Consider the following 17,244-nt stretch of genomic DNA (forward strand, 5'->3'; position numbering starts at 1 on the left):
TAAAGAAACATACCAAAAAAAAAAAAAAGCACAGCACAGCAGATCTTCTTTTTAACAGAAATAAAAGTCTCTGGTGTCAGGTGCTATGGCATGCACAGTACTGTTCGTAAACAGTAAAATGCCTATGCTGTTTACGTCAAAGATACCACAGTCACACAGTACGCTGCACAGCCAGTACTCAGGAGAAAGTAAACAGTGATTCAACTTATTAAGGAAAACACTGGCAAGAGTCCGTTCTTAAGGGCAAGTATGAAACTCTCGCTCAATTTTTAACAGCTTAATAAGGGCAGACTAAGCTCAATTAGATAGACTGTAAAGACTAGGTATGAACGCTTAATGTATCAACATTTAGCTCAGGAACTGTTCAGATTTGAGGGATGCTTATTTCTACTAAAATACACTACGCTCTTTCCTTCCCTACCAATTTTCAGAGAAACTAACACCATGCCTACCCCATTAAATGTGAGCTCAAACACAGTGGCAAGGTGAGTCTGTCAAACTCATGTGCGTGTCTGCTGTTAGTTTTATCTTCCATCTTCAAACTACCATGACAGTTTTGGAAGAAAAGGTTACCACTCTAAAATGGTTACTTGAGATTCCAATAAGAAACCTGCTTTTATGTTCAAACAGGTATTAAAATAATAACCTGACATCTTCAGTTCAGCCTACCTGTAAGCTCTCCTTACTAAATCAGTACAGCCAGAAAAGTAAACTGTTCAACTTTAAAAATAGAGAGCATTCTGGCAAGAAGAGCTAAGATTTTTCCAAGTAAGAGCACGATGCCTCAGAAAACAAGAGTGCAGGCAAGGCATAGCCCGAGTCTGCAAATACTACCACACATCATAGATAGTTCTAACCAAAGCTCTGCTGTTCAAGGAGCTGCCTGTGAGGTATATAACAAAAACATAATCCAAATAAACAGGGACTTACTTATATCACAAAAACAGATTCTATGGTTAGCAAAATAAAACCTTAGTTGTTTGTATGATATGAAATCATTCTTTAGCACTGCAGAGCACATATATTTTGGTGCTCTGAAAGAACAGAGAATCAAATTCCATTCTAAATTACTTACAGCTTATAAAAAACTAAGACTCTGCATATTAACAAGCGCAACATTTGACTTCTCATCCTTAAATTGTCAGGCCTAAATTTTTGCTGAGTTCGCCACCTAGCAACTGTTCCTTCATTTTACGTTAACAGTAAAGACACTATTTCGTATACTACATTTCATTACTTGCTTGAAAGCTATTTTGACTACTAGTAATCACTCTCAGGTATAATTAAAAATGTATTGTAAATAATTAAAATTTATAACTTTTAAATTTACATTTATAATTTTTAAAATGGTATAATTTTTTTAAGATGTAGAAATGCATTGCTACACTTACTTTTTGCTTGCTTCGTAAACATCCGTGATATTAGAGAAAAGGTGATGGCTCTCCGTTTTGGTCATTGTGAGGCTCAGTTCCCTGGAATTTTTAAACATCCGGATCAGAATCTCCAAGCTCAGCAAATAAGAATGCTCAGAAGATATAACTTCAAATATCGCCTGCAAAGTGGAGGGGGAAAAGGAAAGATTTACTATTGACTAGGCTTTTTTTTTAAAAAAAGGAAAAAAAAAAAAGGAAAATGTGGAGGAGGGGTGCAAAGAAAAGTTGTTCGTTGTTAGCTAGAGATTATAACATAAATATTAATTTCCATGATAGTTGCATCATTTACTTAGAAATAAGTGATTCAATACTAGAAAAAAAGACTTTAAAAAAGACTATACAGTCTATATTCAGACTTTTCAATGCAACTGCAAACAGAGTGTGAAGACAAAAACTTAACACCCACTGTGATCACTCCCCATTCATACTCCTGAGAGGTGGGTTTTGTTTGTTGGGTTTTTTAAAATTAAAAAAAACCAAACAAGTCTGTTTCTGTGGTCCAGTTGGAAGCTTCGTATCAGTCATACTACTGTTGACCAGCCAGTACTTGCTTTTGAATTTTTTAAACAGAAGCTGCTGTTATTTACTTGAAAGTGTTCTTGGGTAGAGAGCTCTGCTTACCCAAGCATCTGCAGAAGAGCAAAACCCTTTGCAAAATTCAGGTTTTAGTCGTATCTCAGCAGTGATACCTTGGTTACTTTTAAAACATCAAGTTTGGAGCAGGCAGAGGGAAGCAGAGCTGCCTGCAGCCGGGAGGGAAGCCTGGAGGCAGAGCAGAGGAGGGGGTGGCAGCCACCACCCCCTTCAGCGATTAGTGACCAGACCCCAGGCAGGCAGACCTCCAGTGCATTCCCTCGCCTCCCACAAACAACCTCTTCTCTGTTTTCTCACCCCACCACTTAAAGAGTAGCCACTGTGTAACTTCCATCAGCTGGCTGACACACAAAGCAAACTTTTAATGGACTCCTGGACTTTGAAATCCACATACTTGTTCCATTGGAAATTTTCATCTCTCATGTAAAAACCTATTCAGCTTTTAGACGTCTTTTACCTCTCCAGGCTTTACTTGCTGTTAATCTAATAGAGTTCTTGTATGTATATACATAGAAAAAATAAAATAATTTTCATGAACTCTTTTGTCACGAGCTCCACCAAGTCACATTTGTCATCAGTGCCACCTTCCAGGCACTACTAACACAGAATAATCCCATCAGCAGAGGTAATACAACTTTGTTCTCAATATAACTAATGTTAATACTTGCATGTATAATTTCATTAGTTGTTTGCAACTAACTTCTCTCAGCATTCTCAAACCAAAGGAGAAGTATATACTTTAAATGCAACAGGGCAGACCTGGGTATTCAGAAAGGCTAATGCCCACGGCTCTGCAAACACGGAGAGACGGAGAGAGGGGCCTGCAGCTACAGTTTACAGGAGGAGTTCACTTAGGTGGTCTGATGTATGTGCGCTGGAGAAACCCTGCTCTTCCATCACCAGGTATAAAGGCAAGGGAGACTACAGGCAGGTTGAAGGCAGTCTTCCTGAATATTCCCAACTGCGACAAACCATACTGGGAAAAAACACAAAACATTCTGCTGGGGACACTTGATCGTAAGATTTCTTAAAAGAGTGTAAGTCTAGTGAATTCTGCTGGTATTACTAAGATAAGATTTTGATCAAATACAATTTCTCTTGGGTATCCTGAGTCTCAGTGGTCCCAGACTGTGCTTTCAAAATTATTCTTGCCCTTCCAAAAAGCCTGCTTCAAAGAACTGAGATTTTAAAAATGAAACAACAAGTTTTGGATTTCTTAGAAAAAAACAAAAAACAAAAAAATCTGCTTTAGCTGAAGCTTTAAAGGTTTATGCAGTGCAAAGAAGATTTATCAACTCCACAGAAAACCTACAGGGCCATTATACTTACAAGGAAAGGAAGTCTAATTACCTATCAGTAGACTCTCCATCTTATTACCTACCTAAAAAGCTGAAGGGATCTGGCGAGAGATACAGCAGCAGCTAGGTAACAGCTACAACATACTACATGATATTCGCAATTGCTGTGCAAGAAGATGTGCAAAGGTGATGCTTAAAATAATGTTAAATTGCCTGCCTACCAACTCTGTCAGCCTCAAGAATCTAGAGAGCATATACACGTCAGCCAAACTCTGGCGGCAAATCTACCTACTGCTTGGCTAACAATGTGCAGAAAGGTGCCGAAAAAGGGCACTTTGGCCTTTGACCAGCAATTACATTTCCAGTCTTCAGTCTCATTGTACTTCTCCCAGCTGTGCTCACAAAGAAAGGATTTACCTGCTGTAGAGTTCTGTGGCTAATTAGTTTCTACCCAGACATTTTTCAACACAGGAAAATATACAAGCTCTCTTATTATCACTGTTTTGGAGGGGGTTTGTTTATGCTTTTACTGAGAACCCTCATGGACTTCTTCCAGCTTGGTAAGAGAAAGTCATTAGCATAGTCGGAATAAATGGGACAAAAAAAGATACTTTGCTTCTATTGTGTAAGGAAGGGAAAGAGTATCACCTCACCATGACCCAAATACATTTCGGAGAATAAAAAATAAAAAGGGATTAAGAAACAATCTTGACTTTGACATACAGTAACTACACCACATTCAGAGGCTGGGGTGGCATTTACTACGCGTTTGCTAACAGTGCTTGCTGAATGACATCTGAAACCAAATTGTGGTTCATTTGCATGATATCAAGGTAAGCAGATGTTTGAATCCCAATGGGCAGTAAACACTCTTAAGAGGCCAGATGCATACTGCAGTTTGTACACACATACACAGTTGAGTTTCCAGCTTGCCAGAAAAGAAGATCTATCGAAAACTATTTTAGTTCAAATCAGTCTGTCTACTTGACACATTTTCTTTAGACAAAAGATGCACAGAGATCATCTCACTATTGTGTTCTGAAAGATGGGATGTGTATGAATGCATGACATTGACATTTAATCAAGGTATAAAGCAAACAAATATATTTTTCTGCAGTGACAATATATTAACATCTCAAAAATAATCTAATAGGGTCTAAAAAGCAATTTAAAGAATAGATAAAGAATAACTGATAAAAGGCAATTTAAAAAGAAATACAGCAAAACACGACTTGGTAGTACAACTACATCTTAAGAATATTTATTTAGGCTCCCTCTGAAAGAATGGGCCTCTAATATTCAAATAAAAAACCCCTCAGGCTTGAAAACATTTTGGTAACATTGAAGACTTTACATTTAAAAGGCATCTAAAGAACTTGTTCTCTTTGAAGGCATGTAAGTATGACTCCAGGAAACATAGACTAAAGGGTCCTAAAGGATATGATTGAAATAAATGCCTTGTGTCTCAAAGCTTCCCAGCAGGAGGAGACAGAAAAGCAGAACACATGTCCTGAACTGCTGCACAGCCTCTTCCCCAAAAAAGCTAAAGGACATAGCCAAAGAAATGTAGCATTATAAAAAAACCCCAACAAACTATTGTCTAAATCTCATGAACGCAATACAAGATATTTCTGTATTTCATGTATGAACACAACAGCTGTAGGTCACAGAGCTAAATTAGTATTTGAGGCTTGCTATACACATCTGTGAACTTCACAGAAAACCCCAGTCAGGTCTCACTCGGCTACATTCACTGAGGTATGTCCTGAAGCGAAATGAAGCTATTGGAACAAATTACCATGGCAGGTAATGCTACAGTGTTTCTACTCAAAAAAATTTGGGGTTTTTTCCTGTTGAAGGACATACCTCAAGAACTGCAGGTATACAGCTGGCTAGGTCAGGCTATTCTTTTCAACACCTCTCAGTCATTTTGATATAGCCCCTGTAAGTAAGGAAGGAGGGTAAAGCTGATAAAGTGGACAAAAGGAACAAAGAGGAAAGCGGATAAAGAAGACAAAAGGAGCAAAGGGGAAAGAGACAGAGAGAGAAAAGATAACTACATCAGTAATTGCTGCTGTTGTCTGCACTGTTGACAGCATGGATGTGCCTACTCCATTTCAGTGTGGAAGGGAAAAGGTTAGTTACACCACACACACAGTGCTCACATGTTGTTCACAGGATTAGTTACAACTAAGGGGCATCGTAAAAAGCTGATCTTTGTTCCTCACTGCCTTTAAAAATTCATGCGCCACCTCCTACCCTCTGTGAACGCAAGGTTGATTTTACACCTTCCCTGGTACAGCAGGCAGCAGTGACTGTCTGCGGCTACTGAGTAGCCATCAACCAGGCTACATCTGCTGGAGTGAGCATACCTAGGAACCACTCCTCCAGCAAGACCCGCAGGATGTTGGCAGGAGACCCGTGGCAGGGATATATGCACATCAGCAATAGACAGGTTTTGTTTATTTATTCTCCCTGGGGAGAGAAGACACTTCACTCTAGGACAGGAAGCAGTGTGATGAACTTGTCTCCTTATCAACAAACAGAGAGTATTAAATCAGGCATGCCATGCATCCCTAAACAATCAACAAAAGAGAATGTGTTACTTTAAAGAGTACCTCCTGTCTTTTTCTTTCTTCCTGGCTGATGGCTTCCGATAATCCATTCTTCTTTACCTAAGAAAAAAAAAAATTAATTTTTTAACATCTTTTGCAGAAAAATACAATTTAAAAAAAAAAAAAACAACACAGAATTATCCAAACATTGGACTAAGAATTCAGCTAAAGAATCTGTCCACTTCAGAAAAACAGCAATGAACCAGCAGAAATAAAAAAAAAAAGTCAATAATATCTGTCATTTGACTTACCAGAAGAACTAAATAATTTCATTAAAAACTATCCCAGGACTCACACACAGAACTACTGCAGCAGAAGCATGCACAGTTGAATCATGGTCAATCTGCACAACCTCCCTGGATTTTACATACACAGAGAAGCATGAAAACTACTTTCTCCATTTAAGTTAGATTTCTTGACTGACACATGTATATCACAAGGTTCCTTTTCCGAGTCAGTCTGAAAACTCTTAGTGCCTTCATATGTTAAACATGCCTAAAAGCCTAGACAAACTACTTAGACAGGCAGTTTGTGGGCCAAAACACTAATCTGGAGGAGCTCCAGCTTCACCCTAAACAGAATTGGCAAAGTCTGAGTAAACACCCTTGTATTTCTATCCTCAACCCTACGATGATGTCTCTCCCCACTCTGCACCCTACAGCCAAATCAGGCAAGACAAGTTTGCCCCAGCTCTCCATACAGAACCATCATGAACGCCACATTTTGCACAGCCTGAAGCCACACGCTCAACTACTAAATTCCACACCAGAGACCCCTGAAGTTTATCTTTTCCTGGTGCAAATTGCATGCATTATGTCATTTAACAGGAGAACATTAAAAAAACACCAAAAACCACAACAGGAAGCCAAGCACCAAGGATGGACTGACTTTATGCATTTCCTAGAGGAGTGTTAACACAGGACCTCAAATCAGGAGGGTCACCTGTGTATGGCATGCTGGACCAGGGAAGGGGAAAGAGGCCACTGCACAGCACCACACACGTGAAAGATACTTTCTCTTCGTGGAGCAGCCGTATGTCACGGGCCGTGAGACCTAACACATGCACTTCCATTCTCCCATTTCTCTTTTGGTTTTTTCCAAAAGCTCCTACCGTACTATCATCAACAGCTTTCTCTTCTTACTCCACTTGTTCCCTGGAATTTTAAAGGATATATTATTCCTCATTTTATTCCTGCATACCAGGCACCACAAACCTGGACAGCAGGCTCAAGAGTAAAGATGACACAACATTAAGAAGTGTCACACTTTGGTTTGCATGCAATATGATATACTTATAACATAAATATTCCAGTGTTCGAGCAATTGTTCTTTTGAACACAAGTTACAGATTCCTATGTCACCACAAGCTTACACTTCTGAATACCAAGCAAGAACTACTTAGATGCCTTTCTATTAAACTATGAAAGTACTTTTCAATCAATAACCCGAAAGCTTTAAAGCACTCACTAGGAAGTACAACGTCACTTTTTTCTGGATGCAGTGGAAGACTTTTCTAAAAATATGCTGACACAGGAAATACCTATGAACATATCCAAGAGATTTCAATGCTTCCTGTTAACACAGCAACTGCAAATTTCCAGTGAGGTCAAAGTGGCAACCACTGTCTTCATGTTCAAAGAACTGTAGCTGTGTTTCGTGATAGTTACTTTGTCATATATGGGTGTGTACATACAAAGTACACATATAAACTCATCATACAAGCAAATGGTTCGACCTTACATTCTTAATCAAAGCCAACACTTCCAAAGAGAAAGAGGCCCAAATACAGAGACTAGTTTTGGCATACTCTGTGAAAGAAAATTCAATTCCGATTTTTGAGGTGTCCAAAATGTTATAGCTGAAATAGCCTAGAAATCACATTTGTGATACTACGCAAACAAAAACTTAACATAAGCTAAGAACATAACCAGAAAGAATGGAAAAGGCCCAACACAACAGCTACTGATGTTGTCCTATTGTCACACTGGACAGCAACTCAGTTATGACTGAGTCAACCATGGAGATGAGGAGGAAAGGATGAAAGAATGACAGGTTAACTCTGTGGTTATGTACAAGAAGCTCCTCCAAAATAAGGAAGTGCTGCAGGGGGGGAACGCACCAGAAATATTTCTTTGAGAAATATAATAAATGGCTGCACCATAAACCAAATTGAACATAAGCCTTTTGATACTGGGAGAGAAATGCCAGCTAATGCAGAGATTAGCCCTGATGATCCTTGACAGTAAAACCAGGTAGTCTTTGTCTGATACCACAGAGAAGAGGCAGCCATTGAAAGGTGACAGTATTAGTGGCTCACTAAAGTGACTTGCAGCAGCTTATTATATGAATGAGAAAAATCGTAACTGCACTTGTCCCAAACCAGAGAAAGAGATGATCAGAAAAATGAAACACAAGATGACCAAAGCTTGCAAAGAGTTTCAGGTTAGAGAGACAGCAGCTGAGAGAACGTGCAGTGTGCTACGTAAATACACTGAACCTACTGGGCATGAAATGGAGGACTTGATGCTAGAACACCCATTTAATAATAAATACTTCAAAAATTATGAGCATTAGCCATACTATAGGACATCCATTTCCAGTGCTAGATCTCAAGAACATTTGTAAGAATCACAGCAGCACTGACAGTAGTAATGAAAAGTGAACATGCATCATATTCTCCAGGCTGGACAGTAAGGACCTGGAAAAACAAATATCTAAGTTCAAAGTCTCCCAGTCAGATGCAGTGCTCAAACTCTGCAACAGGTTGCCCAGGGAGGTGGTGAGGTGTCCACCCAGGGAGATACTAAAAACCTGACTGGACACTGTCCTGAACAACTTGCTCTTACCGACCCTCCGTCAGCAGGGGGGGGTCAGACAAGATGATTTCAAGAGGTCCCTTCCAACCTAACCAATGCTGTGATTCTTTGCATGCATAATAATACACATTGTCCATACCAACTGAATGCTGAATTTGTTGGAAAGTAAATACATTTAATATAGCGCACAAGTTAGTATCAGTGCCTATGATCTGCTGGAAAGTCTTAAAAAATATCTGAAGACACTTCTGGAATATATTTTGGACATATTGGTTATTACCCCTAAATTATGGTTGGACTCGATGATCTTACAGGTCTTTTCCAACCTTAGTGATTCTGTGAATTAAACTTTTAAATTAACAGATGAAGGTTGGAAGGAACAGAGATAATAGATAAACTAGCTCTTTACCCCGTCATCTGCTTAGCTACTGCTAACTGTCTAATCTGTAACAGGAATCTAAAGAGGAAGAGGGTTCAAGAGAAGAATTTGAAAGGAACTGGATTTAAATAGTGCCCCATTTCAGAGTCTTTAAATGTTCTCTAAAAAGCTCCATATTAGTTTCACACGTGTGCGTACACTGCAGGAAGAGAGGAACACCCCTTTTTTTATTATTATCATAAAAGGATTTGACAAGTCCATACATGAAGGTTTCACTACCCCCCTCAAATAGAAAGTCTGGTCAGAACCGCATCAGCTGTCAAGCCTGTATGGCCAAAGAAATATCCTGCAGAAAGACTGGATTCATTCTGCTGCCTTTCCCCTCAATTTCCTAGCACAGTCACTGCTAACAAATACCATAAACATATTATTCTCCTTGCTTCCTAACGTATGTTGAAACCCAGTACTTTGACATTTTCCAGCTGACTTCTTGTTACAATTCCACACTCACTTTTTAATACACATTGACAGCATGTAATTTTTCCAGAGTGTTATAAACACAGACACTACGAGATTCAGATTCCCACAGTTTGCATCATAGTGCACTACCTTTTCCCATATACTCCCCATTTCCAACCTTGTAAATCAAGTAAAGACACTGAACAAGTTTGCCGTGCTAGAAATCTCAAAGAACAAGTTGGTCTATATAGCTGTAAGCAAGGCACAGGAATGGTTCTCTTACTGAGATGATCTTTACACTGTTTTGGTCTCACGACAAACTAGTGTTTTTGAAATTATTATTATCACTGAATAGCATTCCTTCCAAAATACTTCAGCTGTTGAACATTTAACTGCTAGTTTGCCTAGAAGGCAGGAAAAAAAACCCCAATGTGAATTCATTATAAACAAACTTTTTTGCAACATTAGGCAAATTAACTACACTTAAAGTACTTGATTTGTTGAAAGAAAATTTAATGCAAATCTTCTCAAAACCACATTGTCTTGCCTTCTTTATAATTACTGAATCAAAGAGGGATTCATACTTCAATACCTTAAACTGCAAAAGGTCATCAACATCTGTAAGACAGCCTTCTAAACGGACAATCTAAATAGCCTTAGAAGATCTTGCTGAGGCTTAATAACTAATTCATATAGGATATACGCAGCCAATGGCCCCAACTGTCAAATATTCTAGGTGCTCATGTCATGTAATAATAATCCTTTCCTATGCCACATATAGAGATGAGGTTCTACAACGTTCTAAAAGTTACATAAACCAAAACCAAAAAAACCCCAAACCCTTCATTTTAGGGATATCCCTCCAGAAGCCACAGAAGTGATCAAAGGACAAAATTAACCACAGAAACACAGAATTTTTACAGTTCCTTTAGTTTCAAAATCATGAATACTAGGAAAGCCTGTAGAAATAGCAACTAGTATCATTAATTTGCCAGCTTATTAGCAGGGATGCTAGCAAGATTACAGTACTCGTTAAAACAGCTGAACTGTACTTTGTTTAACGATGCTTCTAAGAAAAAGCCACTGCAGATGCTTCACAGACTGTGCTAAGGATAGCAGAATACCACCATCTGAATACTTGGCTTTTTTAAAATAGTTTCCGTTACACATATGCAGTCAAATCAACTTAGAGTTGGCTTTCTGCTGAATTGTTCTAAATCGCTGAAACTTGTTTGTAATTAACTGAAGCTTCAGTATAATTCACCCTTTTAGTGAATTCACACAAACACTTTTTTTTTTTTTAACGAATCAGTGAAGTTGTGTCTTTGCCAAATACAGGACCCTAAAATGAACTTTCTCAATTGCATTGCTTTTTATGAAAAACAAAGACCAGTAATTGATCAGGACTTCCATGCTGCTCTTATGAAATGAAAATCCTATTCAAGGCTTGGTCCACACCGCTCCAATTTATTGAAAGGAACTACAAAGGACAGATTTCACTCTGAGTTCACATGCTGTTAGGATTTAAACCTGTCTTTTCAGGCTTTCTGACAGTACCACATTCAGAACAGCCAGATCCAGTAACATATGTGAGTGCAAACCAAAATGCTTCTAAGGACCTGCATCAGCACGGCTGCCCACACCCTGTGCAGGGTGGCCTACGCAGCCATCTCTAGTGACTGTGAGAAGTACAAAGTCTGGATCTTAAATTCAGTGTGCAAACAAGAGGCACGCTGCATTTTTTTTGTCCAGCATAGTTTAAAAAGAAAAAAAAATAGAAATGCATCTTAAAGCGTAAAATTATGAAATATTAATTCCTTTTCATTTCCACATTGTATTTAATTTCATCTTAAACAACACTGATTTTTTTTTTCTCGGTAATTTCAAATCACATACTCTAACCAGTCTGTTGTGTGGCCACATGAGCCTATAAACACTTGCGCTGGAAAAAGGGAGGTGTCAGGTAACCAGGGAAATCGATTCTGGCAGGAGCATCAGCAGTCTATACCTACTAAAATTGACTGATAAAACATGATCTGTGCTTTCTTTAAGCTGTTGGAGTTACCTTACACAAAACCTAAACAAAAGCTAAATTGAGACCTCCGGATTTTTATTAGTAACATTTGAATAGTTGCAAACTTGGCGATTAAAAAAAAAATATTCAGAGACACCTCATATTTTGGAAGGGAAAAGAAGATGACAAACTCCACCAAAAAACTCCAGTAGCAAGTAAAAAGACTTGCTCCAACACATTCTCAGAAACTCTGCCTTTGTCTGGCTATACAATGACCAAATACTCACAATGGACAGCTGACTCCACGTTGATCTCAGGGGCTTATAGTCAAAAACAACCTTTTCATCCAATTTCTGCTCTCGGGGCTCAGAGTCTTCATCAGAATCTATGTCCAGAGCTTTTTCTTTATAGTTCTGATATAATACAGCATTTTCTATAAAGCAACAACAGTATGTCATTAATTGCTAGAAAGTTAGCTTAGTTGCTTTCATAAAAATTGTAAGTAACATTTAAACAATGAAAGAAACCAAAATATCAATGTGCCGTTCACAAACTCCACGAGACAAAGATAGTATCTTATTTGGGATGGACAATGGTGCAGTACAGTAACAATGGATCACTGTACCACCACCAAAAAGATCCACACTGACTGCATTAAAGAACAGATGTGTCCTTTGTCAAGAAAAAACAGACAACAATGTTTTCTTCCTTGGTTTGCTGTACAATGTTTCATAATTAGCCAGCAATTTAAAAATGGAACAAGCATGTCAGTAGAGCAGAGTCAGTGATCTGGAGGTCTAGCTATTTTAATCTACAAGACCATTAGAAGTCCACTACACATGCCAACTTTTATTCTGTCAGCTTTAAATACCGTCTTCGCACTTCACTGAGAGAAGGAAATGATCCAAATTTCAAAAGTTTGAGGTCAGAACTATTCCAAATAGAAACTTCAAAGCTTGCTTGAATAAGCATGAGGCCTATGAACCTTAAGACAAAATACACTCATTACGTATTTCAGTACTGCCAGTATTAATTCAGTAGTACCAATGGCAAAGCAACACAGGTGTGGAGCATAGCCTTTCCATTTCCCAACCTCCTTGACCACACACCCTTTTCAAAAGCAGACAGAAAAGGACAGAGAAATTCAAGACCAGAATAACCTACAGATGGATTAAGCTGTTAAGAAAGCAAGCTCTAAAAGGTACTTTAGAGACGGCCCAGGCTTTGGACAATATCCAATCTTCCCCTAAAAGAGAAAGGGGAAAGAAGCGAAAGGTCTGGCTGCTCCACGCACAGTTGCAACTCCTGAAGCCTTACGTCGGGCTGGCTGGATCCGTTCCACCTGCTCGGACCGTACAGCCCTGGCTCAGTATTATACGAGGTCCAGCCTTTTGTATTTGATCTTTGGAATGCATCTATCTAGTTTATACACTTTTAAGACAGGAAATTGTGTACAGCAACTGAGTTCTGAGAGGCATTACAGAGAAAGTTATTAGTCGGGATTAGTCCTAGATAGACGGGAACCAGTGGAAGAGAATCTAGAAAACGTCATCAGGAGACAGCGCGAGAAAAGACGAAAATAAGAGTAAGGCAGGGGGTGATGCAAACAGAACAAAGTGGAAAGGTTTGTAAATAGAAACAAGAGAAAAAGGAAGGTAACACGGCAGCTGAGATGACCTTAAGGAGGCATTAAGCAGAGAAAAGCCAAGAGAGTAGCAGTTATTATAATGAAATTTCCATGGACTCATAGCCAGGAAAGAATTTTTTTCTTGTTGAAATATTGGGAAAAGCAGCAAACTTGGCAAAGCCCAGAATTAATGAGTAACATAAAAAAGCAGATGCATGGACAGTGTTTTTCTGACACTTAAACTTGAAGCCTAGGTAGCAAGAAAAGAAAAGGATTACAAAGTCAAAGAATTCACCCCAGCACCCTTGCCTTATGACAAAGAGAGACATAGCTGCATGAACCATGAACTCAGAGAATAACAATTCAGGCATCTGCTGCAAGTGATGACCCCAAACCCGTAAGCTGATCCTCAAAAGCTATGCCTTGCACCTGGGAGGAGTCATAGGGAACAGGCAGGAAGGCAGTCCCAGCCGGAGGAACAAGCCTCATCTACGTAATTTTACAGAAGTGTTAGGGCTGAGATACACATCGATCAGTTCATCTTTTAGGACTTCAAGTTGAAAAGAAGCCCTTCAAACAAAAACCCATTTTTAGCCTGCCATTCTATATTCTTTAAAATATCCCCTGAAGTATGTCTAATGCCAAAATTATGGTTCCATATTTTAGTCAGTTTACGCAAAACAAGGTACTTAGTCTTTGACTACGTATGGAAGAAGTGTGCAAAATGATCCTGAAGTTCATTTCTCTTGTGATTGAGCATACGATCAAGTCTGTAAAGAAAAGGGCTTACCTTCCCCATCAAACGTCCCTTGTCCTTTCAGCATCTTCTTCTGGTAATTTCAACAGGAAAGAGATATATACACATCAAAAGAAGAATGCAAAATAACCAACAGTAACAAGAACTTCTCTTTCATTTGATACTTAGGCCTCAAATTAACAAGCCCTCATCTATAAACTTTTGATATTGGACAAGTATTCACGAAAACAATTGTTTCATCACAGAAAGTGAAAAGCTACTCCAGTTTTCCTTCTCTCATGCACTGTTTATATGTATTTGTCCCAAATGCCCTGTGCTTCAAAAGCATAGTGTACTAGCTTTACAAGAGTTCAGTGAACTTGCAACTTCGTTCCACTGTCACTGGGCTTTTCTATGAAGATGTAAGGTACACGACTGAGCGGCTGTCTCTTTCCACACACTCTGCAAAGAACAGCCACATTAAGTATTCTGTAAACTAACGTTTTGAGACCAAAACAAACCTTTGAAATAAAACAGCTGTTTTGGTGCTGCAAGTCGTATTGTCCAAGAAGTCTGTTTGAAAAAGTGCTGCTAGCAAAAAAGAGGTTTGTGTGTAGAGACAGCACAATGTCATGTCCTCCTATTTTAATCATAACTTACTGTTAAAGTCTACCACCAAAACCAAACTAAACCACCTCCCTACTCAGTAGTAGTTCACAATTTGATTGATTACTATTTCGCCACTTGTAGCATTTTCACAAAAGCTTCCATAACCATAATTTTTAATTTGGCTGAAAATTGTCATAAAGCTGATAATTATTTTAATAGCTACAGCATTAGCCCTTAGCCTGGTGTACTTCATTACACAATTCCAAACACTCTGCAGAAATCTACAAACATATTTTTTAAAAAGTTAACAAATTATATTTTAAAAGAAGGAAATTCAAGATTACAATATGATATGTTCAAGTAAAAGAATATTTTCAGTAAGTCTTGATAATCTAATTTTAATACATTAACATTCAATAGAGATCTACTACTCCTAAGGGATTACAAACAAGAATTAAAACCAGGCTTTCTGCTTCTACTTGTGGGCATTAAAATTGAGCTACAAAAGTGGACTCTATGAAGGGGTCTCTATCAATTTAAAAAAAAAAAAAAAATCACACTCTAATTTTTAAAGTAATGTCTCAGATAGAGGAGTAAGGGAGGAAGTTCATTTTCCATCAGCCTGTCTACTTTAGCAGGCAGACTTTATAAAGTCAGTGTCTCTGTTTTTCCTGTTTACTGCTTTCTGGGAAACAGGTTTTAAAACATCAACTCGATTGTGAAAGAAACCCTCGATGTGCTGGGGAATCCAGCAGGAAATGCAAGCACACGGCTGCCATCGACACATTTTTGAGCCGCCCGGATTTCAAAAGAATCCTCTCCCTGAAGCTGCCACCACTTTACTTTGAAAACAACACTTGGAAGTGATCTGTGAGACTCAGCAACAACTATGAGAAGTTTTGTGGTGGCAAAAAGCAAACGGAAAAAAACCCAGCATTTATGGAAAACACAGAGATTGCAAATCACACCCCTGTGTCGCCTACAGCATGCAAATCAACGTGTCACCCATCAGCACAACTCACCTTTATCCTCCCCAGGCTCGAAAATTTCTCTTTATCTTCAACAACTGCTTTAAGTATGGGCTGGGACATTCTGTTTTTCTTCTTAAAATTAGAAGAGCTGTCGAAGTCCACGCCGCTCACCACCGCTCTGCGGTAGGAGGTCGACCTCAGGCCTCGCCTCAGCGTCCCTGGGCTCTCCAGGTCGCCCTCGGCCTCTTCCTCGGCATCGGCTACCAAAGGCACGCCGAGGCTCTCCACCATGCTGCGGACCTTCAGCACCCTCTTGCTCGTCTCCGCGTTCTGGCTGTTGGCTTTGCTCGTCACCTTTATTTCGGAAGCCAAGCTCTTGGGAATGATCTGCTGCGTGCCCACTTTGAGAGCGGCGGGGCTGTTGGTGCTCAGGACCACGGGCTGGTCCTGAGGGGACGCCGGCCTCGGAGGCGTCGCGCCTTGCTCTGGGGACATCGCCTGCGGCACTTTTTCTGGCATTTTGGAAACTTGGTGTTTTGGAAATTGCAAGGGCAGCGCTGCCGCGTTGCTCGTACTGGGGGAAGGTGCGCTCGCAGTAGGCGCGGGCCGAGGGCTGGCGGTAAAAACAATCCGCTCTTGCTGCGGGGTAAGTGCTGACTGAGTGGAAATCCTCAGGGGATGACCCAGCTGGCTTCCTGCTGAGGTAATGGTGCCGTTGGCTGTAAAACCGACGGAACTGTCCGAAACCAGAGCCAGCACCTGGGAGGACGGCTCAGGAGACGGCTCGGGGGAGAGCGCTTTACGGGCGGGAGGCCGCACCTTCCCGTTGGACACCGAGCCCATGCCGGAACTGAGAAACGAGGGGCCCCTCCGGAGCGCTCCGCCGCCCGGGCAGGTGCTGACGGTGCCGGCAGGCTGAGTCACGGTGAAGGCGCACCTGTCCTCCACGGGGAAGTCGGTGACAAGCACCCCGCTGGGGCTCTGGTACGACTGCGGCCGGGCCTTGCTCCAGGCGCGGGGCTGCGGCCGGGGGGTCGACCTCCTCTTCCACCGCGGCGCCGCCTTGTCGGGGCAGAGATCCGCCTCGCCCCCCCCATCCATCGCCCGCTCCTCGGGGCCGCCGCGACCTCCGGGCGGCGGCACCTCCTGCCCGGCGCCGCCCCCGGCCGCTGCCCGCTCCCCGCCGTTCGGCACACACAGGAGAAGCAAACGGCACGGCTCGTCAGGCCGCGGCAGCCCCACCGGCGCGGCGGGCGCCAGGCCAGCGCGGGCCGGGCCGCGGGGCAGGGGAGAGGAGGCGCAGAAACACCCCCGGCTCGCAGCGCCCCCCGGCCCGCGCTTCCCGCCGGCGGGCGGCGGCTGCCGCTGGGCGCTGCTCCCACCTGCGCGGAGCCCGCGCCGGGCCGCCCGGCGGCGGGGCGGGCAGGGGCGGGGAGGGCAGGGCCCCTTCCCGGTCGCGGTCCGCCCGCCCGCCCGCAGCCTCACCTCATCGCAGCGCCCCCCGGCGCGGGGGGGGGACGGCCGCCTCTCCGCCCCACCTGCGGCTCGGCTGAGGCGGAGGGCGGCGCGGAGCGCTACCGCAGCGCTGCACCAGCCCCCGCGGCCACCGCGCTGCTGCGCCGGGCTGCCCCGCCGCGGCCCGGCCCCGCCGCCCGGCCCCGCCCCTCCCCTGCCCTGCCCTCCGCCCCCGCCC

The 17,244-nt window shown here is 41.8% G+C and overlaps 1 protein-coding gene across 1 annotated transcript in view; it reads right to left on the bottom strand.

Moving 5' to 3' along the window:
* Window positions 1-16,652, bottom strand: part of ARHGEF26 (Rho guanine nucleotide exchange factor 26) — a 59,291-nt gene extending 42,639 nt beyond the window's left edge. The window contains exons 1-6 of the mRNA XM_059822882.1: window positions 16,127-16,652; window positions 15,603-16,063; window positions 14,026-14,062; window positions 11,896-12,041; window positions 5,944-6,000; window positions 1,392-1,552 (exon numbers count right to left, since the gene is read on the bottom strand). Coding sequence (XP_059678865.1) covers window positions 1,392-1,552; window positions 5,944-6,000; window positions 11,896-12,041; window positions 14,026-14,062; window positions 15,603-16,063; window positions 16,127-16,652 — 1,388 coding nt within the window. The remainder of the gene's footprint in view (window positions 1-1,391; window positions 1,553-5,943; window positions 6,001-11,895; window positions 12,042-14,025; window positions 14,063-15,602; window positions 16,064-16,126) is intronic.
* Window positions 16,653-17,244: the final 592 nt, after the last annotated feature.

This window comes from Gavia stellata, chromosome 11 (genome assembly GCF_030936135.1).
Source record: "Gavia stellata isolate bGavSte3 chromosome 11, bGavSte3.hap2, whole genome shotgun sequence".
Lineage (NCBI taxonomy): Eukaryota > Metazoa > Chordata > Aves > Gaviiformes > Gaviidae > Gavia > Gavia stellata.